Consider the following 27,500-nt stretch of genomic DNA (forward strand, 5'->3'; position numbering starts at 1 on the left):
TTCCCCACCTCCACAAAACCCATCTTAAAAGCCTATTTCAATAAGCTGCACTTCTGTGGGTTCTGCTCAGTACTGTGATTGTTCACCAAAAAATATTTGGAAATTGATGAAATTTCTATACAGACAGACTTTTTTTTATATATACCCATGAAAGGATGATAGCTGTACAATGGTTTGCATCAGATTTGGTTCCAAACAATTTCTTTCCCTAAAAATGGGCAATCCAAAAGTGAAAAAAGCAGCTATGGTGGTCTAGCTTGAATAAACTGAAAACCTAGAGCCATCTAACAGAAAAATGTCCTGAATAACCTCATGAAGCAGTACTTTTTAAGCTGAATTCCCAAGACTGATTGTAGAAATCAAATGGTGTTCAGCCACTGATGAAAGTCCTAGTCTACATGAGTTTTTGGAAGAGCCATAGGTTAATGCAGCTGATTGGTGTCCTAGATATGGAGAGCCTCAAGAGAAGAAATGCAGGTACTGACAAGGTTGCCAACATCATTTTAACTATGATGACATTTAGGATGTTGAGAAGCATATCCCAGCACCAGAAAAAAAAATGACTTCATATCCTTGTCTTGAAGTTACTTGAAGATCATGGCCTCCACAAGCTACAAAACATATTTATGAATTCTCAATCTGCACATTGCTGGTATCTCTCTCTGAAGATAAAAGCATTGTTTTACCTAGGACTGCCTATAATAGAGACAGTCATGAGTGAGGAACAAATTAGGGACAACACACACACAGATGCAATGCTAGAAGAAAATATGTGAGGAAACCAGCAAACAAACACATTCTGTCAACAGAACAGTTGTTTTGCACTGTGCTACAGTAACAAATGTGGTGGCAACAGAACCAAGAAAAGGATATAGTAACTGTACATGGACAGATGCTCTTTGAAGGCAATGTAGTAAAACCATTCTCATGAGCCTCAGTTTCCTGGCATACATGACCTAAAACACACCTTCTGCAGCATCCCCCTCTACTGTGGGAATAACACTTTCACAGTATCAGAGATGACAGGGAAAATGATATATCAGCTTTGAAAACCCAAAGATGACTAAACTACATTTTAAACATTTTTGCTGAGTTTTTTTGTGAAATCCTAGTGCCAAGTTTTAAAAAGTACATCTAAAGGTTATAACATATGCAGAAAAAGAATGATTACTAATAACACACGGTTTTAATAAGTCACTAAAAAACTGCTTGGAAAAAAATTGCAGAGAGGCACACAGACAGCTCTGGTGGTGAAACCACATCTTGTTTCATTTCCACACTGAGGCCCCTGAATTGGTCAGAAGAAATGAAGAATCCTTGTGATACTGCCATGTAGGATGGTCTCATGCTGCAACAGGGATATATGGAACGCTGATAAGAGACTACTGCCACAGGGATATATGGAACGCTGAAAAGAGACTACTGCCATTCTTCACAGGGAAAGAGGTATTACTAGTTTTAAAGCTGACCAAGGTTAAAATAAGGTCGGGTGGAAACAGTAACCAAAAGTTATAATTTACTGTTACAATGATCTTCCCTGAAGGTGGCCCCTCAGTGCTGCAAACCACACTTCAACTACATGCTGAAAGCCTAACCTAACAAGTCAGAACACAACTCAAAAATTACATTTCCCGCAAAGAGACCAAACCATTCTCAAAAAAACTAACAAGCTTAAGGGAATAATGCTGTGCCTTTACACGCAGAGGACAGAAAACGGTCACCAATCATACTAAATTATTGCAATTTTTCTATCAAAAATCAAAAGGCAATAGATTATGCTGGGCCACTGTGCATGTATGTAAAATGTAGCTAGTGCTCTACTAGGAAACTTTTACATACCATGACTGGTTATTAAATCTAAAGCACTTGTACCCACTAAATCCAGTCATGAATATATTTATTGATATTTTGCAGTTTTAATGATACATATTTCCAAGTGCACTTTCCTCCAAGTCTTTTAACATAAAACAAAAAATTAAAGGTTTAAAAGCACAAATGTCAAAAATACTTACGCCAAGAGTAAGTCGTCTGGAACTGCAATGATGAAACAAAAAAACAAAGATTATTAACTTGTATATGTACAGCAACAACAAGCAAAGCAGCAATTAAAACACTGCTTAGTTCAATAAATTATGAACGATTTCATGGGTGCTTGATTCCCAACACAGATGCTGTCAAATGAACTAATGAAAATTCAATGAAACTGTTTATGTTGGTTTCAGTTAACTAAAATAAATGTTCTCTTCCGGCTAATAATTAAATGGAGGCATCAATAAAGTTATTAAAACAAAACTATATCTAAACAAAATGCAACACATTTTCAAGCTTTATGATAAAATGTCTGTTTTCAAACTTAAAGTGGAGGTACAACTTCAATACACTATTATACCTACAGGGTTCTGTGTCATCAAGTCAGAATGTCATCAGTAACTTTAGACAGACTTCTTAACTTAGTTCACCAAAGTACACACTTGTCAAATAAGGTTCTGTTTTCAGGTGAGATGACTAAAGGGTTGTGAGAACCTTAACACATACAATTGTGCAGAAGGACTTTTAAAAGCAAAATACGACCCAACCTTCGATTCAGCAGTGCCCTATTACTGTTTCTGTACAACAGCTGTTTAAACACTTCACAATGATATAAATAATGCACAAACAGTTGTTGTTGTTGTGTCTTTTGGCTTTTCCCGGTTAAGGGCCGCCACAGCGGAACTCCAGTCCGCTAATGACTGGTAGTTGATTTTTACGTGCAGAGTTACCAGCCCTGATGCACAACCTTCAACGAAGGTATGCCCATTCATGCAGGTCTCCAAGCAGACGACGCTCTAGCTGAGAATTGAACCGGACAGCGTCTTACTGTGAGGCGACAACGCTACCACAGCACCACTACCACAGTAATAGTTTCTTATATTGAACGCAGGGGAATAAACATGCAGAGTTATCTGCAAACTACAAAAGACCAGGACGTTAAGCCATTCATTCTAAGTCAACACATGTTGACAAATGCTATACTTGGAATCTTTCTGATACTACTCATTCCTAAAATGAAGTGAAATCCCACAAAGTTTATTACATGCCTGGTGCTGAGAATTTAAACTATTCCTAACCCCTTTATATTTACAATTTTGTAAAATGCTATGCCTCTATTACCAAGAGGATCTGCATCTCCAAAATGGTTTACATTGTGTGCTTTGGCAATGGAACTGCAGTATCTTGAATATTAATTAGAAAGGACAATTTTTTGCCACAACATTTAAATAGAATGAAACCCTTATTTTTATATAAAAAAATCACAATTGTTTTAGATTAAATAATAAAGCAACACAAAGCATTTATCTTTATTGGCTAAACAAAACAGACAGCTACATTTGCTTGTGACCCTCCTGTTGGCAGCTATCTGTACTAGAACAGAAGAACCCCCCCCATGCACTGCTCTGCTTCTACAGCTAGGTCAACCCTAAGGAGAGAAGGTGTCTGTTGAAGAAACAGAAAGGGAAGGTCGAAGTTTTGGTGACAAGAATATCTACCCCAACCAAAGGATATTCAAGGAATCGCTAGTAGGAGTACAACAATACACAAAAGGGAGCTGGAATTTACTGGAGAAAATTAGCAAATAAACATATTAGGAGCAATTAACAAGGGAAGGAAATTTAACAGAAAGGGATGAGACCAAGAAGTTGTTTGGACTACAGGGAAAGATAACAGAATACAGGCACACAAGTAAGGAATAGGAGAGTGCTAAGTGAAGCTATGGTAGACTTTTTGGTTGAGTCAAGAACAGCAGCAGTTGTTAAACAAGGGATAATTAGTATGACATAAAAGGTGTGGATGATAACTGCAATAATCAACCACAAGATGTTAGAAAAGACTGGGAAGACAGACTGGGAAGGCAATGTGCTAAAGAACAATTAAAAGACATTTATATTGCCCACAAGTATGCAACAAACTCCAGTACATTTAGGATTTTAGCGTGAAAGGGCGTGCACAGATCCAAAGCAGACTTCAATTTTTTTCTCTGCAACATAGCAAATGCTGGAAGTGTGATCTGAAAGACCTAACTTGGAACATGTGTTCTGGGTATGCAACAAGTTGGCAGATTTTAACAATTCCCTACAGAGAGCTTTGCCACAAATCCATCCATCCATCCAACCTCAACCCCTTTTCCCATTTTTGCACAAGGGGTTGAGGTGTCAGTTCAACAGTGAAAATCATCTCGAGCCAAGGTTTACACCACCAGGTGGCTAGCCCTGTGTTGGGCAGCAAATCATTGTAACTATGGAAATAATTTGTTTGAGCAGAAATATGGGCTCTGAATTGCCTATACATAGTAAGGCATATACGTTTTAAGTTACTGGCTACCAAAAACAATTACCAGAAAATGGAATATTGTAAAAAAAGATAACAGAACTGGACGTGGGATCCTTAGAAAAAGGAAAAAGCAAACTACATAAAAGTAATTTGAATCTGTGTGAATAATACATGCAGATAGTGTTCAGAAGTAGTGACGTTTTAAGGAAGAAGGAACTGAACAGTTTATGTAATGTTGGAGTGAATGACAATTGCTGAAGAGGAACAATATGTATGCTGCATGAAAAATGCTACTATGTTTTCTAATATATTAATGTAAACATTAACTGGGTCACTGTTTTAGTTGTGACTTAATAAAATATGTTTATAAAAAATGCTGAGAAAAAAATCCATCCATAACCCATTTTCCTCATGTTTGCACAGGGCATTGGGGTGTCACTTCAGAAGTGACCATCATTTAATCTGCAGAAACTTTTACAACAATATTAAACCCATGGGTTAGTGACTTAGTTTTTGATCCTGGTATTCAGGAAACAAGTGTCCCTCATTGGCCACATGGCTAGAACACCATCGTCAAACTTAGGACCTCATCTCCTAGAGTCAATGTTCACACTGCCAGGTGGCTAGTTCTGTTTTTAACAGAACTGTACTATGTTTGTCAAAATACTCACTCTTACAGTACTGATGCTTCTGAAGTCTCCCAGAGTCTATGGAACATTGGATAGCTGGCCTTGAAGTCCTAAGACAGACAAGCTGAGACCGCAGACATACTTTCAGCGGGGCACATGACAACCCTGTTTCTTAAATGTCTAACAGGTAGGCAAGGACCAGGAGACACCATGTTGCATTTGGTGCATTAAATGGCTAGGACCCACAAGGAGGATCTTTTCCATTTCACTAAGTATGATTTCCTTCCAAAAAGATGTGCCTAAAAGTGATGAGAACTAAAATCACAGCTACTGACCTTCACATTTGTCAGGCTTGTGTGAATTAGGGGCCCCTTCTGTGTTGAGAGGTCTATAAGCTGAATCAGCAGGAGTGGCTGGTCTCTTATTGGGATCAGCAGAAGGGAGAACTACTTACTGTTGCCTGAGCCAGAAACAAGTTATTAGCAATACTTTTTGCCTTGTCCTGAACTTCTGTGATACCATGGGAATTAATATGTAGAGAAATAGATCTGCCCAAGTTAATGAGAAAAGTGCCCGTCCATCCAGGCCCCGGCTGTTAACACTCGCATGCAAATTTTCCTTAGTCGTCTTTTCTGATGAAACAAAAAGGTCTACTTCTGGCTCACTCCACCTGTGGATTAAGTTCAGAAATATATCCCTATTCAACAGCCATTCAGGAGGATCCACTGCTGTTTTGCTCAGCTGCTCCAAAGCATTTTCCAAAAATGGAATGTACGCTCCCTTGTAAGTCAAGCCTGTCTCCTGGGCTAGATCCCAAGCTTGCATTACTAGTCTGCATAACAGGTATGAGTGAGATCCTCATTATTGATGTACATTACTGTGGTTTTATCGCGGAGGATGTTCATGGTTTATTGCTACCAAAAAGGTTTGAAGGCTACAATGACATGACTATTTTTTTTTTTTGCTTTTTGCTCTGCAGGACTATTTCAAAGGCTCCTCTACTTGCATCTAATTACCCCATTTGTTCTGTGGGGTGAAAACTGTGGCTACCTATCATTTCACTGAAGCTCCAATTCGCCAAACGTCTATTTGTCGAACTTAAAACATCTAATACAATTTCAGCAATGGATTACATTCATCAAAATTTTTTTTCAAAATTTTATTCTTGGGGAAGGGTGTTAGTTGGTCATTGTAACAAATTTGCCCTTTTCCCCCAATGTAGTGCAATCTCAGAGTTGGAATATATAATTGGGGAGCAAGGGGCACAGCCCCCCACCTTGGTGAGTTTAAAATAATGTAATTTGTGTTATGATTGCTCTGGTGGTCAAGTATTTTTTTCGATTATGTAATTCTTCGCTGAAATGGTATTCGATGCCTTAAGTTTAACAAATAGGCGTTTGGTGAATTGAGGCTTCAATTAAATGATATAGACCCGAAAACTGTGCATCCTCACCCTAGAAGAGAGACCTACAGCCCATTCATTCCTGCCCGTGAAACTGAATCATTTATTTCTTAACAAGAGTCAGGTGGTAAGGAATGAGCCAGCTTACTGGTCCTGCACAGCAACTTACTTCTCCATTTAGTAGATTGCCCCCTCCCCCAAGCGACTCTCCAAGTTCTACTACCTGCAGCAGGGAGTATGCCTCCATAGGCTTACTCAGCTACATACATAAGCACTGCATCAGTCTGTTTTCACAGGCACATGCTGTATAGGTGCTAAATCTAGTGTTAGCTGTCACAGAAATGGCAAGCCAGAGCTGCCTCTCTACCCTTAGGATAGGCAAGCAGACATGGAATCCCATCCTCCCTGGCCAGTTCCATCAGGCACCTAAGTCTCTAATCAAACATTGGTTTCCTGGACCACAGCTAGGGCTTTAGCCAGCTATGCAACTGGAGCTGACTCACTAATTTTTTTTTGTGTTAACATTTTTGCCTATGGGCCCTTCCCCAGGTTCCCTGTATTCTCAAGTCCCCCACATGTGCTCCCCAGTTTGTGCTGGAGGAGTCAGTAGTGAGAGTTTGGGTGACTGGGGTTAGATTGAGGGGTGTTCCCTGACTGAGGTACACCGTCTACCAAACCTTTCTTTTTTTGTATACAAGGCAATACAGAAATGGGTGACTAACAAAAGATGGCACACTGCTACCACTTGTTCGTGCCTGTAGCTCTTATGTGCAACCTTACCAGAGGCACCATAAGTTGTCATGTAACAGTACCCTCAGGAAACCTTTTGCTGTGACTTGATTTTGTTCAGTAATTATTTTAACTTGTATGTTATTTATTTATTGACATTCGATTACCAGGAAAGTTGGACTGGGTAGAAGCCCATTTTTAGAGGAGGTCCAGGGAGAAAAGCTCCAAATTATTACAAAACATTTTATGAACAATCATTTTACAATCTTCAAAAATAATACAAAAACATCTGCAGTTTAAATAATTATAACAAACTAGACATAATATAAAAACAGTGGCTAAGAATAGATACAAGGTATATGACAATCATTTACTATTTAGAGAAATTTTAGACAGCTTGTAGAGTAATTAAAGGTAAGTTAGTCTAATAAAAATATGAAGCGATGGAAAAACAGGCTTATGGTATATTTAGAAAGTCAAGGAAGAGAATTAGATAGCAGTAAGTGAAGAAGGGAGAGTAAGGCAGTACAAGGAATGAAAATGTATTTGCTCCTATTTAGGGATATAGTTTATCCTGGTTTTGAGCAAGAACAAAGCCAGATTTTAATTAGGAAGTCTTTCAGAGTGATGTTGAAAGATGGGAGGTAGGGTATAGACCTGCTGGATACAGGTAAGGAGTTTCAGGCCTAAGCAACCTTTTACGATTACAGACAATGGCCAGCAGATTGGCTAGGTTTATAGACAAAAAGGAGTTTTTGGTCACTGGATTGCAATGACCATCTGAGAACACAGGTATGTAGAAATTTTTTAGTGCTGGACAGCAGATGGATAATTTTATAGGTGGTAAGAAGTTGTGTATATGTTAGTTGATGTGGCAGTTCTAACCAATTTAGGCTTTTCAGTGCTGTACAGTGGTGGGTTCTGTATGGGGTTATATACTACAAATTTAACAACTTTGTTATAGCATTATTCAGGTTTTAATTTTTGTGAACCCTGGAGGTTAGTAAGGATGGGAGCACCATAAAGAATGGGGAGGAGATAAGTAATGGCAAGTGTAGTTTTAGTTTTGGCTCTGTAAAGCATTCCTTCTTTTTGTTGAGTTTTTCTTATGCAATTTTGTATATGCAGGTCGAATGCAAGAATATCATCCACTATCACCCCTAATAGTTTGCTATGAGAAGTGGCTTCAATGGTTGTATTATCGAGACAATTAAGTAGTAGTTTGGTCTTTTTTGGGTTAAGCACGAGTTGAGAGTTACAAAGCCATGTTTCAGTGGCTGTCAAGGCTTCCTAAATTATTTTTTTTGGAGGTGTACCATGTTGTCAGATGTGCAAATGAGAGTGGAATTATCTGCATATTGTATTAGGGTGGTCTGTTGTGTGGGAAGTATAAAGGGTGTTTGTGAAAATGTTAAAGAGGAGGAAACCAAGAATACAGCCTTGTGGTACATCTGTGGTGACTGGGAGGTAAGGAGAGAGAGAGTGTGGAGTGCCATTTTACTGACTGATAGCTACTGGACAGGTAGTTAGTTTTATAGTACTATGACAGAGGAACACCTTGTCAGAGAAAGATGCAGTCTGTTGCTTTGCATCTGTCATTAGAAAGTTGACCTTGGGAGATTTAGAAAGAGTACAAAGAACTGGAAGCATGTCACGGTAAAGTATTGAGCCTTCTGTGTTTCTTTTAGGGGACAGCTTGGATGATGCTGTCATCCAGGTATGTAGACAGGTAGATGTTGTTGGTTCTGCAGTAAACAGTTACAAAGCCAGACACACTAAATATGCTGGGTGCAGTAGAAAAGCCAAACTGCAAGAAGATAAACACCACCAGTGTACCACCAGGCTGTATTCTTGGTCTCCTCCTCTAACATTTTCATGTCATGTATACACGGCATGTACAGGTAAGCATCCTTTAGGTCCAGGGCTATCAGACTAGCAACCTGCAGAGGGAAGAGAGGTAGGTTGATTATGCCAGTTTTGCAGAATCTTCTACTTTGGAACGTTTGCAAATTTTAGTTTTGTCAAGTGTAAGACAGGCCTCCAGATCTTTTCTAGAACCAGAAAGCCTGCATTACAATCATGTATCACCACATTTTCTGCTACTCTAGTGCTCTCTGACACAGGTGTTAGCAGGGGATGACCAGCTGAACTTGGTACCTGGGGACTTCTAGAAAACCTGAAAACTGTGGTCTGTTTTGAAAAAGTCTGTACTCCTGGCCTTAGAATTTGCTGTACCTACCTATGTAACACTTATATTGCAAGACAACCCCCCTAGGCTAGGAGTTAAACACAGAATACCAAAGAAGTGAAACTACCCCCACTGGCTACACTTCTAACAAGCTCCCTGTAGAGAGACAGAGACCACAATATTCAATTAAATTAATATTCAGTGAAAAAACAAATAAAATGCAGTATTATATGACAAATGTGCAGATAAAGTGTACTTAATGTGCTAAAGTGATGCCTTTGTTCTGTTTTACAAAAGCTAACCAGCACCCTTTCCTTACACGAGGAATTTGGACACAAAGAGGGTTTAAAAGGAAAGACAGAGTTGGAGTGAGAGAGGGATACACTTGGCCAGGTCATAGTTCTTCTCAGTGTGTCATGGTCCTGAGGGCTTTTCTTTCTGGTCTGCTTATCATATTTTTCTTGAACTGGATTTCTCTGCTCTTTTTTTCCTCTCATCTTACTTAGGGTAGAGTGGCCAACCCTTATTGGGGTAATTCCTAATGAACTTAAAAAAATTATCTGACTGCATCACTCTCCCTACCCTCTATCCCCACCCCCACCCTTTACTTTCTTGATCATCTTCACTATGGAGGGTGAAAGACAGGGTCCTTTTCCGGGCATGCCTTAAGGAGTTCTGCTCGGACATGGTTCAGCAAGGACTGGGTCCTCATCCAAGAATGTCTCAGAATTAAATAAATCCTATAGCTGCTGCACCGACTCATCCACTGCATTACAGTCGCACTTCATGGTATGCTTAGCAACTTCTGCAACATGGTTGTATAACTCAAAATTTTCTCTTTCAGGTCCTTGCCTCACTTTGCCTTCAGCTGAGTAAGGAGGGATTTCTGATATTTCAGATGGATGAATCCAACTACGTCAAGGAAGTTCTCCAGAAGCTTAAATGTAAAGGGTCAAAACCCTTTAGCAGGTTACCTAAAAAATGACTCTAAGGAGACTAATGACATACAGATCTTGGTTACTAACTTAACCTGTTCACACTGGGAAGTTAAATAGATAACAGCGATGATGCAAAAAAAAAAAGAAAAAAAAAGACTAGATGATGTTTAAAATAAACTGAACATTTAACACAACTGGAGCTTGAGACAAGACCAAAACAAGTAGTATTGTTTACATTAAATCAAAGTGCTTTTCTTGCTGTACAGCTGGCAGTTGAGAACAAGGCATTCATGCCAATAAAGTGTCTCATCTTAGCAAATAATGTGGGTGCATTCACTACTTTGCACAACACTTCTTTGAAAGATTTCCTTTGAGACAGCGACTACATCACTAAAAATAATCTCACAATCTGACTGCTACAAGTGTTTATAAAATATGAAATATAAAACAGATTCAGGATTCCAGCCTTGTGTGCAAACTGCCATATGTGCTGGCACAAAATGTGGTAGCTTTTACTTCACCAGTTAACCTTGTTCCTGCATGTCAGAATGAGAAATGTTTAATCTGTTAAGACCTATGAACACTAAAGTTACGCAAGTCAAGTAAACAAAACAATTGTGCAGAAAGCAAAGAATGCAATATGTCATCATTTACTTAGTATGGTATTTAGTACATATGCAGCACCAGCACAGTACACAATCAGCACTTGGTTACAGGATTACATTCTAGCCAGGACAAAGGAAAAAAATATAAAAATAAATAGAAAACCTTGCTTCACCAAGTTTCTTCCCCAAACCTACCTGAAGCTGCCCATAACCTGACTCCATCTTCTCTGAGCTTTTAAACTGCATCAGCTCCTTACTCTCTACCAACAACCCAATTTTTACCAATGCTGTAACTGTCACACCTTCCCTCCCTCCACATAAAGTGCTAACAACATGCCCTTTTTCATTTCTTATCTCTCAAAAGATGTCCAAAAACATGCTTACTATACATACAACCACAAACTTCCATACCATTCACACTTGTGTCCTCAGACTAGGTAGCAAAATACCAACAAAACCACTAATCATGTTCAGACTCTCATTGACAATATTTTGCCTCACCTCACAGTTTTAAACATGCCGTCATCATGCCACTTGCTAAATATCTACACCTACCTCTGCCAATAACTTCAATGCTCTCTGCTGCCCTCTTATGGAAATACTTAAAACTTGCAACTTGCATACAAACATGTTTGACTACATTAAAAACGGTTTACTATAAAAATCTCGAAATTAAAAACAAAATCCATTTTTAACGTTGAATCACACTCCCAAATCCATGCATACTAATGAGGTGTAAATGTCGAATCTTATGAACGACTTCAGCAGAGTCAACATTTACATCGAATATCGAATGGAATGTCTGCATAATAGCTAAGGTATGTCTAGCTCCTATCCTGGAATTCACTGTTTTGCAGGAGGGGAAGCCCCCCTGCACTCCCCCACACCCCCAGCTAACTATATATTCCAACTTTGAGATTGTACTACAGTGAGGAAAGGGATGAATTTCCCAATCCGCACTGCACTGCGATCTGTACTCATAACATCGAGCTCCTATCAGCGAATGCACAGTAGCATTCACTGATACAAACTCTCACTCAATTAACGTTCGGCAACACGGAAATCATCCAACTGCTGTTCGATATTCTCATGCTCATCGAAGGTTAACTATCTTTTGATAGTAGACCATTAAACACTCATCCCTTTGTGATAAGACAGCCCGGCTTTCCAATCTGCGATACTACTACTGCCATTTACTGTCTCACTGAGTATATTTATTATGCAATATGGAACAAGGTAAAGTTACTCAAACTATACTTCTAGATCTGAGTAAATTATTCAACACTGCCAATCATGCTTTACTGCATAAACTATCAGGGATGTTCTTCAGTGGTTTAATAATCAGCTCTCACAATTTCAACCTACTTGTGTCAACCTACTCCTTTATTTCGACACACTAGAAATGGTGTACCATGTTTCTGTATATGGACCTCTTCTCCATTTTCATAAATCTTACCTGGGACCTCTCAGAGTACATACATTATGAAGAGGAAAGTCTCTGATAGCCCTGGTAAAATCACTCTCACATATGAATAAAATCCAAAGTAACCTCAACATAACAATAACACTTCCAATCAATAATCACAAAATCTCAGTAACACTATTTAATTTATATTAAAAAAAAAAAAAAAAAAAACACAACTTCATAATGCTCCAACCATCATTACTAATGATCAATCCGGTACGGTTCCACCAAGCAGGAAAAAAAGTGTCTGCCTCCTACTGGACATTCACATTTCACAAACATACTGCGATGCAAAATAAATAAGGACTTGAATAGGTTCATAGGTAGGTACTAGGATATCAGCCCAAGGGCCTACGTAAGCCTAGCCAACAAGGTTTCCTGGCTTACGCCACCCAAGAAAGTTATTTTTCTGTGCCACTGTCGAGCAGAGAGACAGAAGTGATCCCCGGGGTGCATTTCCTATTTCCCATCCACTCGTCAAGATTTTTCATGAAGACTGCTAATGAAGAACTTTGCTTGACATAGATGGGTAGCCTGTTCCAGAGTATGGGAAGTCTCTGGGACGGGAATCTATCCCTCCAGCATGTCCTGTTTATTGTGGTGACAAGGTTTAGGTCCCTAGAGCATGTAGCTCGGAGGGATTGGTATTTATTTAGGTGTAGCATGTCCAACAGCTCTGGGTTTGACATAGCTTTATATATTGGGCAGAGATCACCTCGGAGGCGGCGATATGCTACGGAGTAAAGCTGGAGTTTTTTGAATCAACTAAATGTTTCCTAAAAAAAAACTTCTAGCCTTCTTACCCTAGAAGCCAATCCATAGTTTAAAAAAAAAAAATGCAACTGCCAAGTTCACCCCTGGTTTAGCACCACTGTCTCTTACGGACAGGGGAAGCAAAACAAGTAAATGGCTGACAGGTTCTGGGTTATTCATACTTAAAATGTTGGGCGCTGATAAACTTCTAGGGAAAGCATGGTTAAGCTTCTGAAGATCCTCACAGATCAACAGCCCAGTAAGCAGCTACGAACCTATAAATGTTTTGATCCCTAGCCTAGAATATGCGCTACCTATTATGTCATCCTGCTCTGGCATACTACTACCCTTCTTCAAGTTGCTGTTCTAAGGTTTGTTTACTTCTCCAACTAGAGGGAGCATCATTACTCCACCAAAATTAAAGCAAACTGGCTTCCTGAAAGCGCTAGGGCATTTTTTTTCTTGAATACCCTTTACTTTTAAACATCTGTACCATAGATACAGCCCATTCATTCAAAAACTAACATTTAGAAAACCTCCTACTCTTGAAGTGCCTGTGATGGTACACAACTACAGAGACCTCCCCTCAGTCTTGCTGTTTGTGAAAGGTGATTAACAAAAATGCACACAGCCTCTTGGAACTAACTGACAACATTACAAATTATAAAAAAATCTCTGCATAAACACTTTGCAAATGAGAACAAGTGGAAATGTTTTTCAAATATTGGATGAACACACTTTTTCTTCACAGCAAAACTATTTTATATCAAGTACAGATATCTTCTTACATGTGATGAACTTCAGTGATAACATTTTATTGTATTATTCTGATTTATATGCTGTAGAAACTAATTTAAATTGTTTAGTTTTACTTCTATCTATACATTTTTTCTGTTAAGTACCTCTATTTGCCTGTCTGGTCCAGGTCATGGCTGAAAATGGGCAACCAACCAAACCTGCTTATCAAATTAACATGTTAAATAGGCAAATCAAACAAATGTGGTTAATTTAGAAATAAAAGCTTTTCCAATATCTACCTAAAATGGGATTTTCTACTTAATCAAATAGTACATTCTAACCTACAATATTAATAGTGCAGTACTCAGCAATAGTTGAAATGGCATAACCTATACATGTATTTCAAAAAACTGTGATACTGAGCAGTGAAAACTAACTGCATGCAAGTTACTACTCTAAGAACTATCTGTACAGTATCAAAGACATCTATGTAACCTAGACACTGGGGATGCACAAGCCAGTGCATTTCTTTGTGCCGGTTCCCAAGCCCGGATAAATGGGGAGGGTTGCGTCAGGAAGGGCATCCGGCGTAAAACTTCACCAATTCATTTCATGCAGGCACCAACAAACATTTTATACCGGATCGGTCGAGGCCTGGGTTAACAATGACCGCCACCAGTACTGTTAGCCTACAGGGTGCTCGCGGAAACTGGGCTACTGTTGGCCGAAGGAGGAGAAGAGGCGGAAAACATGGCCGAAGGCAGGAAGAGAGGATAAAGGCTAGGACTGTGGTAGTGAGGGTCGGAACTTTGAATGTTGGCAGTATGACTGGTAAGGGAGAGAGCTAGCGGATATGATGGACAGAAGGAAGGTTGGTATATTGTGTGTGCAAGAGACCAGGTGGAAGGGGAGTAAGGCTAGGTGTATCGGAGGTGGGTTCAAATTGTTTTATCGTGGTGTGGATGGGAGGAGAAATGGCATAGGAGTTATTCTGAAGGAACAGTATGCTAACAGTGTTTTTGAGGTGAAAAGAGTGTCAGATAGAGTGATGTTTATGAAGCTAGAAATTGATGGTGTAATGATGAATGTTGTTAGTGCATATGCTCCACAAGTTGGGTGTGCAATGGATGAGAAAGAAAAATTTTAGAGTGAATTGGATGAAGTGGTGATGACTGTACCCAAGGGTGAGAGAGTGGTGATTGGAGCAGATTTCAATGGGCATGTTGGTGAAGAGAACAGGGGGATGAGGAAGTGATGGGTAGGTATGGTGTTAAAGGAATGCAGAAGGTCAGATGGAGATTGGAAACTGTAAAGTGGTGACCAGAGAAAGTGTAGTTAGGCAGCATAGGATGGTGGTTTGTAGGATGACATTGGTGATCAACAAGAGAAGAAGTGTGAGGGCAGCACCAAGGATCAAATGGTGGAAATTGAAAAAGGGTAACTGTGAGGTGGAGTTCAGGGATGTGTTAAGGCAGGCACTGGGTGGCAGTGAAGAGTTACCAAATAGCTGGGTAACTACAGCAGAGCTAGTAAGGGAGACAGCTAGAAAGGTGCTTGGTATCTCATCTGGACAGAGGAAGGATGACAAGGAGACATGGTGGTGGAATGAGGAAGTACAGGAGAGTATACAGAGAAAGAGGCTGGCAAAGAAGAAATGGGATTGTCAGAGAAATGAAGAAAGTAGATAGGAGTATAAGGAGATGAGGTGCATGGCAAAGAGAGAGGTGGCGAAGGCTAAGGATAAGGCATATGAAGAGTTGTATAAAAGGAAAGATGTGGAGCAGGTAAAGGTGATAAAGGATAATGAGGAAAACATACTCACAAGCGAGGAGAGTGTGTTGAGGAGATGGAAAGAGTACTTTGAGGGGTTGATGAATGAAGAGAATGAGAGGGAGAGAAGGTTGGATGATGTAGGGATAGTAAATCATGAAGTACAATGGATTAGCAAGGAGGAAGTAAGGATAGCTATGAAGAGAATGAAGAATGGAAAGGCTGTTGGTCCAGATGACATACCTGTGGAAGTATGGTGGTGTTTAGGTGAAATGGCAGTGGAGTTTTTAACCAGATTGTTTAACGAAATCTTGGAAAGTGACAGGATGCCTGAGGAATGGAGAAAAAGTGTTTTGGTACCGATTTTTAAGAATAAGGGTGATGTGCAGAGCTGTAGTAACTACAGAGGGATTAAATTGATTAGTCACAGCATGAAGTTATGGGAAAGAGTAGTGGAAGCTAGGTTAAGAAGGGACGTGATGATTAGTAATCAGCAGTATGGGTTCATGCCAGGAAAGAGCACTACAGAAGCAATCTTTGCTCTGAGAGTGTTGATGGAGAAGTACAGAGAATGTCAGAAGGAGTTGCATTGTGTTTTTGTAGACTTAGAGAAAGCATATGACAGGGTGCCTAGAAAGGAGTTGTGGTATTGTATGAGGAAGTCAGGAGTGGCAGAAAAGTATGTAAGAGTGGTACAGGATATGTACGAGGGTAGTGTGACAGTGGTGAGGTCTGCGGTGGGAGTGAGGAGGCGTTTAAGGTGGAGGTGGGGTTACATCAAGGATCAGCTCTGAGCCCTTTCTTATTTGCAATGGTGATGGACAAGTTGACAGACGAGATCAGACAGGAGTCCCCATGGACTATGATGTTTGCAGATGACATTGTGATCTGTAGTGAGAGTAGGGAACAGGTGGAGGAGACCCTGGAGAGATGGAGATATGCTCTAGAGAGAAGAGGAATGAAGGTCAGCAGGACTAAGACAGAATATATGTGTGTGAATGAGAGGGAGGACAGAGGAATGGTGAGGATGCAAGGAGTAGAGGTGGCAAAGGTGGATGAGTTTAAATACTTGGGGTCAATAGTTCAGAGTAAGGGTGAGTGTGGAAGAGAAGTGAAGAAGAGAGTACAGGCAGGATGGAGTGGGTGGAGTAGAGTATCAGGAGTGATTTGTGACAGACAAGTACCTGTAAGAGTGAAAGGGAAGGTCTACAAGATTGTAGTGAGACCAGCTATGTTATATGGGTTGGAGACAGTGGCATTGACAAAAAGGCAAGAGTTTTAGCTGGATGTGGCAGAATTAAAGATGTTAAGATTTGCACTGGGTGTGACGAGGGTGGACAGGATTAGGAATAAGTATATTAGAGGGTCAGCCCAGGTTGGAAGGTTTGGAGACAAAGCCAGAGAGGCACAATTACGATGGTTTGGACATGTGCTGAAGAGGGATGCTGAGTATATTGGGAAAAAGATGCTAAGAATGAAGCTACAAGGTAACAAGAAAAGAGGAAGGCCTAAGATAAGGTTTATGGATGTGGTGAGAGAGGACATGCAGGTGATTGGTGTGACAGAGCAAGATGCAGAGGACAGGAAGAAATGGAAACAGGTGATCTGCTGTGGCGACCCCTAACGGGAACAGCCGAAAGAAGATGATGATGATGATCAAAGACATCTACGTATTAAAACTATTTTGAAGTGTAGCACTTAATTTTAAGAAGACTGGTTTTCTTGAAAGAAAACTTGGCATTGAAGAAATGAAAACAGAACTATGAGAGTAATGTTGGAATTTCCCAAACCTAGTAATACTCATTTAGGAGTGAAGATAACAGTAGATTTAAAACAGTACTATGTTAACCTTGAAGTACGGCCAGATGCCACAGTCACTCAGGTAAGAGATAAAATTTGAAAAACATTAAAACAAGGTATTCAACAGCTACCACATACTGAGTTAATGTCAACACCAGTGTGTTATTTTACAGTGGTGTTGAAGGAGATAAACATTACAGAAGGCAGAGTAGAGAAACAGAAAACAGCTTTCAGTGATGGCCACCATTTCTGTGCTAAACTGAAACTAAGCATTGTAATTAAAAGATTAGACAATCAAATTCTGATGACTTATGACAAATGAGTTAGTAGGACAAAATATCTGTAATGTAAAGCAATGTTTATGGGTGGTATTCATAATCACTGCACTTAGACGTAAAGGCAATCTGCAAAAATCATGCATAAGCACAGCTTCTGCAAAATTCATAGAGGCCAACTGCACTTAGCCACATTTAATCGAATTATGCAAACTGAACAAATAATGAGATGGAAATGGGAATAGCCTCCTAACTTCTTATGTCAAGCAGCCCTCTTCCTACCCGTTTGCAATTCATATTTTTTTGTTTTTTTTTTATCCACCTGGGTGCCATATGCAGAGGCAGTATAAAAGGCAAAGTTGTACCTTTTTTTTTTTTTTTTTTTTTTTATCTACTTTGTAATTGGAGAAGATTATTGCTACATTTATTATAAAAAGCACAGACTATGACTGATGCACACAGTGCTAAATGTGGCCTATGCATTGTGTTGCAAGGCCTACCGTCATTGTGCATCATAAACAGCTGTACACTGAATTACATTGGCAGGAAGCAAAATGCTGAGTATAACAATTTCTATTGTACTACCACACGTGCTTAGTTTAGGAGGCTTGCAATGAAATATCCAGGTCATAGATTTAGCACAGCAGCAATAGTGCAGCAATGTTTGTTACTTCAAAATTACTCAGGGAGGACTTAAGTTAGTAACTGAAAGAAATGTAATGTATGCAAGTAAGCAAGCAAGCAAGTACTGATACAGTATTCCACCTTGCAGTTTAGAGGATCTATCCACTTCCACCAGACAGGAAAACTGTATTACATTTCTTATGGCGTGATCTGTTATCTGTACTGTTTTTCAAATTAAAAGAAATAACTTTTAGTTATGTACTCACCATAACTTCAGATGTTTGGGATCCATCTCGCCTACATTCTGACTGATGGGTTCGGAGCCGACCCTCAGCTCCGACTCGGCACGCTTATGCCAAAGAACGAAGTCTCTTATTGGCTGAGCTTACTATATCCCAGGATGCACCACTACCAGTCCCCCAGATCTAGTTTGTCCGCATACATGCACACGCATGCACTGCTTATATAACATTGACAGATGATACAAGATAAAACAGTAGAACTCAAACCGTTCAATCTCTTCTGATCTCCAAGGCAGGGGGAAGGAGGGTGGGTATTAGGAATGTAGGCGAGATGGATCCCAAACATCTGAAGTTATGGTGAGTACATAACTAAAAGATGTTATGTGATCCTATCTCGCCTACATTCTGACTGATGGGACAGCATCCTAGCACCTAAATCCTGGGTGGCTCACTGGAAAACACTCCTGAGTACCGTGGAACCAAATGATGCTCGTCCTTTAGATGCCACATCCAATTTATAGTGGGAAATGAAAGTGTGCGGTTGGACCAAGTAGCCGCAGCACAAATCTCAGAAATAGCGAGCTTGGAATGGAATGCAATAGAGGTAGCCATAGCTCTAGTAGAGTGAGCTTTGACAGAAGTTGTAAGTTGTTTATTTGAAGAGGAATAAGCCTGAGTTATGCAATCTCTGATCCATTTGGCAATAGTAGCTTTAGTGATGGTTTTACCCAGTTTATTATCTGAAAAGGACACAAACAATTGATCTGTTTTTCGAATTTGTTGAGTCCTATCTAGATAGAAGCGCAATTGCCTGTGAACATCCAATGTATGGAAGGTGTATTCCGCTTTGTTTGAAAATTTTGGAAAGAAAACTGGTAGCTCTAAAGACTGTTGGAGACAGAGATTGGAACAAACTTTTGGGACAAAAGATGGATTAGGCCTAAGTGATACTCTATCCTTGTGAAAAATCAAGTACGGTGGTTTGATAGATAGGGCTTGAAGTTCTGAAACTCTTCTTGCAGAGGTAATTGCAATTAAGAAGGCAGTTTTCCAAGACAGATATTTCAAATCACATGTAGCAGCCGGTTCAAAGGGGGAAGATGTTAAGGCACAGTACCAAATCAAGATCCCACGGAGGCGCAGGATGGAAAACTGGGGTCTTAAAAGCACAGCACCTTTCATGAAAGTTTTACATAATCTGCTGCTCATCAACGGTGGGTCTCTGGAATCGTGAAATTTGGAGATAGCTGCTAGTTGGACTTTAATAGTAGAGACTGAAGATCCTTGATTAAACAAGGATGTTAAAAATTTCAAGACCTCTGGTATCGGGGCAGTAATAGGGTCTAAGCCTCTGAGTTGAGCCCAGATAGCAAACCTCTTCCACTTACTGTGATACAATTTCTTAGTGGTGGGTTTGTGGGCTGAAGATAAAATGTGAATAACTTCCGGGTCCAAGGTGTGATTTCTGACTATAGTCGGAAGAGGAGGAGCCAAGCTGTTAATTTCAAAGTGTGAAGGGACTGGTGCTGTTGTCCCAACTGATGAACCAGAAGGTCCGGAATTAGATCCAAGAACCAAGGACCGTCCAAGTATATTTCTGTAGGTAGGGGAACCATACCTGACGAGGCCAGTACGGAGCAATTAGAATCATTGTGGACCCCAATTGGGAAGCTTTCTGGATGACTTTGGGGAGGAGTGGAATCGGAGGGAAAGCATAAAGCAGTCCTGTTGGCCAAGGTTGGACTAGAGCATCCGTAGCTGTCTCCCCTGACGCTGGGTCAAGGAAAAGAACCTTTGCACTTTAGGTGTTTCGTGGTGTTGCAAACAGGTCGCAGCACGGAATCCCCACCTTTGAAAATCTGAGCTGCTACTGTTTGTTCAGAGACCACTCGTGAGGAGAGAGAATAGTCCTGCTCAGTCTGTCTGCTAATACATTGGATTTGCCTGGAATGTGGGTCGCTACCAGGAAGCGCTTGGTAGCCACTGCCCATTCCCACACCCTCATGGCCTCTCTGCAAAGGGGTAAGATCTGGTCCCTCCTGTTTGTTTAGATACCAGACCACCGACATGTTGTCTGTGTGGATGGCGATAATGCCTTGAGGGAGAAACTTGTGGAGGGCTTGTAGGGACAGAAGTACAGCCCTCATTTCCAACACATTGATATGGAGAAATGTTTCGTTTGGAAGCCAAGAACCCTGAACTGACCTTCCCAGACAATGCCCCCCACCCGTCTGGGAGGCATCCGTTGTCAAGGTGGCCACCGGAGGGGTATAACAAAGGGTCTTCCCTGATTCAGATTGGATGGCAGAAGCCACCAGCGGAGGTCCCGTTTGCACGTTTCTGTAATCAGTATGTGATGATTGAGGGGGAGATCCTGAAAAGACCATTGTGTCGATGATAGCCACTGGAGAATCCTCATGTGCAACCTTGCCAGAGGAACTAGGAGAACCGTGGCAGACATTGAACCTAAAAGTTGCAGGACCATCCTGGCTGGGGCTCTGGATCTTAGAAGCAGGGCTCGGACTTGATCTTGTAATGTTTGTATCCTTTCGGTAGGAAGGAAGATTCGCATTAATTTTGGGTCTATCTCTGCTCCTATGAATCTTATGCGCTGAGAAGGCAGCAAGACAGACTTTGACCAGTTGAATGTAATTCCCAGGGAAGCACCCAGGGAGATGGTGGCTTGTAGGTTCTCTAGTAGTAGATGCCTGGTGGTGGCAGTTAGGAGCCAGTCGTCCAGATAGGGAAACACTTGGAATCCGAGACTCCTCAGGTGAGCAGTCACTACTGCCAAACACTTGGTGAACACCCTGGGGGCTGTGGTGAGACCAAAGGGCAGTGCACAAAATTGGAAATGACTGTCTCCCAGGCTGAAGCGCAGATACCTCCTGGACGCCTGATGTATCGGTATGTGATAATAGGCGTCCTTGAGATCTATGGAGCACATCCAAACATCTTTCTCCAACAATGGGAGAATGGATTGTAAAGTGACCATTCGGAATTTGGACTTCATGACGGACCGGTTTAGTTTTCTGAGATCCAAAATGGGTCTCAGGTCCCCTGTCTTTTTTGGCACTAAAAAGAACCTTGAGTAATTTCGGATCCGATCTGGTCTGTGGGGACCGGTTGGATGACTCCTTTTCTAGCAGCTTTGAAGCTTCTACGGCTGCAATTTCCCTTTGACTGGGTGGTGGGTCCGGGATTTTTTTGGACGGTGGGGGTGGGCGTGTGAAGGGAATGGTGTAACCTCCGGCAATAATCCGAAGCACCCAGCTGTCCTGAGTAATAGACTCCCAGGCTTTTAGGTGCTTGGAACGGCACCCGACTGGCTCCGGAGCAGCACAGCCGGGCAATCCCTCATGGAGTGTGGGAGGCTGAAGAGCCACGAAAGGACTCGCGGTCTCCAGTGTTGCGGGGGCCTCTGCCGCCTCTGGGACGGCGTCTCCCAGAAAATTTTCTCCCTCCTCTGCCTCTGGAAGGGGAATCTTCCTGCTGTTGAGGAAAGAATTTCTGTGATTTGCGGAACCACATCTTCCCTCCTCTTTTAGCCTTGGGATAACGCCGAAAGGGATTGGAAAATCGTGCTCCTACGGCAGATAAAGTCTTTCCCTCCTGCTCACAGCGGGTAAGAGTGTCTTTTACCTTGGGTCCAAACAAAGAGGACCCATCAAAGGGAGTGTCGGCAAAGGAAGACTTGAAGGCCTCCGCGAAATGACACAAACGGAGCCAGGCTTGTCTTCGTAGAGCCACGCCTGTGCCTGCCGCTCTGCCCGCCCCTTCGACCGCATATGAAATGAGCCTCATGGACGAGTTAGAAATCGAGGTAAGGGTAGCCAACTGAGAGCCAACCGACTGGGCTAGCTGCTCAGGTAGGTTACCTGAGAGGGAGTCTGAGAGCTCCTTGATCAGATCCCTCTGTAGTCTGGTGAAATGTGCCAAATAATTCAGGGACCTTAGAGTAAAGGCCGCTGAACTCAGGGTGCGCTTCCTGCAGTCCATGCTCCTAGACTCCTTATTAGGAGGATGGACGGACGTTGAAGCCTCTGCCACGTCCTGCTGGGTAGCAGATGCCACCACCATGGCATCTACAGCCACGCCTTTCGTTAAGAACTCCTTCTCGGGTGGGGCAGACAAAAATTTGTTAGGGCGAGAAGGTACTGGTTCCACAGTATCTGGATGTTCCCACGCCCTCCGACAAACCAAATCTAGGAGCTCGAAGGGCGGAGACACCCAGGAGGCGGAGGGCTGAGCCCCGAAGGCCTTGAGGAACACAGACTCATCAGCGGAGGGGGGTTTGGAATTCCAGCCGCCTCGTTGCTTGAGGATCTCTAGAATGTCTGCAAATGAGACATCATCCGAGGACGACTTTGGGGACCCCTCCGCATCATCAAGATCAGTGTCCGATGTAAGAGACTCATCGGGGGAGTCTACGTGCTTCCTCTTGCACGATCTCTTCCTTGGGGGCTCCTCCAAGACAACTCCGAAGACCCTCAGGAGGAGGGGAACCCCAGTGGGGGTAACCTCAGGCCCCGGGGCTCCGCTGCCTAGAGACAGGGAACTGCCAAAGACCCAGTCTCCATGCCCAGGAAGGTGCCGGTAAAGCTGTAGAGATGGCCAAAGAAGATTTGGCCAAGGCACTCCTCATAGCTCTGAAGGCCGGACCCCAGAATCCTGGGAGGGTCCAGTCCGGAGCCATGATAGCAGACGGAAGTCCCGCGCAAGCACCGAGAGGGAGGCTTGGAACCGACTGCATTGGTCCCAAACGTCACCCGGCCCGGCCGAAGAAGTCCGTGTGCTAAACTCCGACCCGGCTGGGGTTGGAGTAAGGGTCGGAGCCGACCCTAGGATCTCCACTGGCTCCATCAGCACCTGCTCCGACGGAGCCGAAGCGGTCGGAGGAGGAATGGCAATGGAATGGGCTATCGGCTCCGAAGCCAATTGGGTCGGAGCCGAAACTAATTTCTGAAAGACTGGGGACTGGAAAAGTCTTTGGAGTACCCTGTCTATGTCCGAATCTGACATCCTTGATGACCTGGAAGAGACCGAACGGGTCCGAGTAGGCCTCTCCAACGGCTCCAAGGGACTAGGGGACCGGCTCCGAATCGACTCGATAATTATCGGCGCCGAAGGAGTGTCCAAACCAATTTCCATCGGTGCCGAAGAGGGCTTCGGCGCCGAGGAGGAAGTGTCTGAGCGGACAACCTTCATCGGCTCCAAGATCAGTGGAGCCGATGAAGGTGACCCGCCTCTCAATGGCCCCAGCCGTCGGCTCCGAACCCAGAGGAGTCGAGGCTGGAGACATCGAGGCAGACCATTCCGCCCTCGGCTCCGAAGTCCGTGGAGCCAAAGGAGAAGCCTGCCTATGTCTTTTGGCGGTCGGTTCCGACGGGCTGGTCAGAGCCGACGCCCTTTTCTTCTTTGCAGGAGAAGGAGAGGAAGCTAATGCCTCTTCAAATGAGGGTTTAATAAGGCCTTTTAAAATAAGTTTGTTTTTCCTCTCTTGGAGGACCCTCGAGGAAAACGCGTGGCACACGCTACAGGACTCCTGCAAATGTTTGGCGCCCAAACAGTACACACAGAGAATGGTCATCTGTTATTGACATTTTGAAACTGCACTTAGTGCACTTCTTAAAACCTGAAGGCCTAGGAGCCTGTGACATTATGGCAACCAATTTAGTGAACAAGCAAAAACAAAACACACTAACTATCACAGAAAAATTTCTTTTTTTTTTTTTTTTTTTTAACCAAAGACTGTCACAATAGAAAATAACTAAAAGGATCCAAGAACCCCTAAAATAAAACGGGACTTGAATGACAACTGACTGACAGAGGAAGGCCCTTCAACTCAAAGGGGACCTCTAGTCAGAAAATACGCAATCACCACACAAATATTTTACAAAAAATATTCACTCATACACAAAAACACGAGATAGCTGTTAAAACAGCTTTTTGTTGAAATTTTAGGAAATCCCTGACAGGAAAGTAAGTGAAAAAACACTACTTAGCTCAGCCAAGCTCGAGACCACGTCTTTGCTTGTTAGCGGCAAACGAGATCTGGGGGACTGGTAGTGGTGCATCCTGGGATATAGTAAGCTCAGCCAATAAGAGACTTCGTTCTTTGGCATAAGCGTGCCGAGTCGGAGCCGAGGGTCGGCTCCGAACCCATCAGTCAGAATGTAGGAGAGACAGGATCACATAACATCTCCTCTTGTGGGTGTGCACATCTGATTAATCCCTTCTGTCACAGACACCAATCCATGTCTCATCAAAAGTATTAGCAATTATCTGTGCACTGCTGATGGTGAAGTGGCAGCACTGTCAGTTGTCTGGGAAGATTTACTGTACTAATGTAATCACAGATCCCCCAGATGTAGTAGGTCCTTAATACTATTCTACACTGTAGTCTGCAGAATCACCTCACCTTGTTTTTTTTTCTTTTAAAGTTTGTGTTCGACAACCTTTTCTCTTATTTTTAACAATAATATTAACCATGTCAAACAGATGCTGCTCAATTTTACCTTGCAATATTCTAAGTAGTGGCATTGTGTGCCCTGACTTACAATAGGTGAAATGTGTCATACGCAACATACCCATGGATAGTGTGGGTGATTGAGCCTGTGATCATCAAAAAGTGCTAGCACTTAAGCTTGATGTTGACTTGCTATGATGATGTCACCTACTGGATTTTACAGTACTGCATGACAGATTTCAGCTGAGAGAGGTTCTGCCATGTGTAACGGAAGGCTGATGAGGCCGGCCTGCCTGCCTTCTTATGGGTTACGTCCCTCCCACACAGACACTTTTCCAGACCTTCCTAAGAATCATGTGGCATACAGCCTTCTCTGCCTCCATGTCTGGGCAGTACATCAACCACACCCCAGTCTCCCAGCTTTTCTAATTTCAGTCTGATAGGTCCTGACATGGAGGAAGAGATGGCCATGCATCTCTAACTACTCAGACACATTTCAAAAATGTGTGATCGTGGCATTATCCCTGCTCTCTACCATTCCCATGTACCAGTGGAAATCCTCATGTCTACCCTGTGGTACTCAGACTATCTCTAGCTGAGTTTCTGTGGCAGAGAGCTGCATTTGAACAATGTCCCAGCATAAACGATACTGGGTAGCTAAGGCTTTCTGTGCATCAGAAGCTAGCTGTGAAATAGGCCTTCACCTGGCACCCCTTTGCAGAGGTACAGTCGACATTGCTACCTCTGAGATGCTGTCATCTTTCAGAAGGTGTTCCTGTGGTTAAGCAAACACTGGGGTTTAGCTACACTGGGTCGTACCATACACCACCTACAATGTAATGTCCTTAACTCCATGAGCTTTTGTCATTGCCTGTAGAATTATAGACCAGCTGTGGGGTGCTTGACCCTGCCAGTATACTTGCCGACTATGTACCCCTATCCTCAGGGTGCGTCACAAATATGATAGTGATGGCATCCTCATCATCAACCATTCTTCTGTCAACATCTGCCTGCTGTGCTGGCACACGAACTGCTGGGTTCTGCTGCTGACCCTGTGAAGAAGTAAATAATGACATGGCTACTGAGACTGTGGACCACAGTACTGAAAAGCAGGCGATGAGAATACTTACCATGCAAAATATGGCCACTTTCCTGCATGATAGAAATATTGGTGCAGCTGCTGTTGATGTCAATAAATGCTGGTGTGCACAACACCTGATTATGCGTGTGGCATCCTCATCAGTGTCACTCATCTCTCCATATGCAGAGAAAGTATTCATCAGCTGTTGAAGGGATCAGTGTTGGAGGCCCCCTACATTCCACTTCCGACCATGTCTTTGGCACTCTTTCTGCACTGTGTCAATGTGCTGTTCTCCCCCAAACATTTATATCCAAAACCAGTTGGTTCCACACTTCAGCTCTCTCAGCTTGCTCTGACCTCCTTTTGCCAAAATAGGCATTTGCTAGTAGTTTTCCCACCCAGTTCGGGTTTGTGAAAGGCAGATCATGCCTCCTGAACCTGATCGACTTCTTTGAGGCAGTTGCCAAAGCCGTAGATAAGGGTAAGGTGGTTCACACAGCCTATCTTGACCTCGCCAAGGCTTTCTACACCATCCCCCATTCTGGAATTATAGCTAAACTCACTAAACTAGGTACAAATCCCTACGTCACAAGATGGGTTGCCAAATGGCTCACTGACAGAACCCACACTGTAAAAGTTGCAGACTCCAAATCTAACCTCAAAGCAGTGACAAGTGGAGTACCACAGGGTTCCATCCTGGGACCTCCACTGTTTGGTTTCTATGTCTCTGAAGTACAGGCTAAAACGGAAGGCCTCTGGCTACCGATGTTCGCAGATGACTGCAAACCAGGAGCCATAGTCAAGTCCCCAAATGATGTTGACATCCTACAGAAGGGCCTCGCTGAGACAGATGCCTGGTGTCAGAGCCATGGCCAAGCTCAATGCCAAAAAGTGCAGTGTCATCCCCTTTGGTAAAAACTCTGTACTCATGAACTACCACATAGGCAGCAATCTACTTAACACCGAATGTGTGATAAGAGATCTTGGGACCCAGGTGGGCAGTAGCCTCTCCTTTGATAGTCATATCACCACAGTAGTCAGGAAATCCTTCTACGTGGCACACCTCATCATAAAAAGATTCTCATCCAGGATAAAAGAGGTCATTGTTCCCCTCTACTCGACACTCATTAGACCCATTATAGAGTACAACGCCCCTTTTGGAATGTACCTCACAAGACATCTGCAGCAACTGGAAAGGCCACAGAAGTACCTCACAAATAGGATTACTGGCCTCAAACAAATGCCCTACACTGACCGCCTCAAAAAACTCCAGCTTTACTCCATAGCATATCGCCTACTCCGAGGTGATCTCTACCTAACAAATAAAGCTATGTCAAACCAGGTGCTGCTGGACATGCTACACCTAAAGAAATCCCAATCTCTCCAAGCTACACGCTCTAGGGACCTAAACCTCGTCACCACAATAAACAGGACATGCTGGAGGGATAGATTCCTGTCCCAGAGACTTCCCATACTCTGAACAT

General features: G+C 42.5%; 1 protein-coding gene across 10 annotated transcripts in view; it reads right to left on the minus strand.

Moving 5' to 3' along the window:
- Window positions 1–27,500, minus strand: part of ZSWIM7 (zinc finger SWIM-type containing 7) — a 301,544-nt gene that overhangs the window by 195,436 nt on the left and 78,608 nt on the right. For all 10 annotated transcript variants that reach the window (XM_044054513.1, XM_044054520.1, XM_044054512.1 and 7 more), the window contains one exon: window positions 2,013–2,034. In XM_044054513.1, the coding sequence (XP_043910448.1) occupies window positions 2,013–2,034 (22 nt within the window). The remainder of the gene's footprint in view (window positions 1–2,012; window positions 2,035–27,500) is intronic.

This window comes from Protopterus annectens, chromosome 13.part0, assembly GCF_019279795.1.
Source record: "Protopterus annectens isolate FY-2018-M chromosome 13.part0, PAN1.0, whole genome shotgun sequence".
Taxonomy (NCBI): domain Eukaryota; kingdom Metazoa; phylum Chordata; order Ceratodontiformes; family Protopteridae; genus Protopterus; species Protopterus annectens.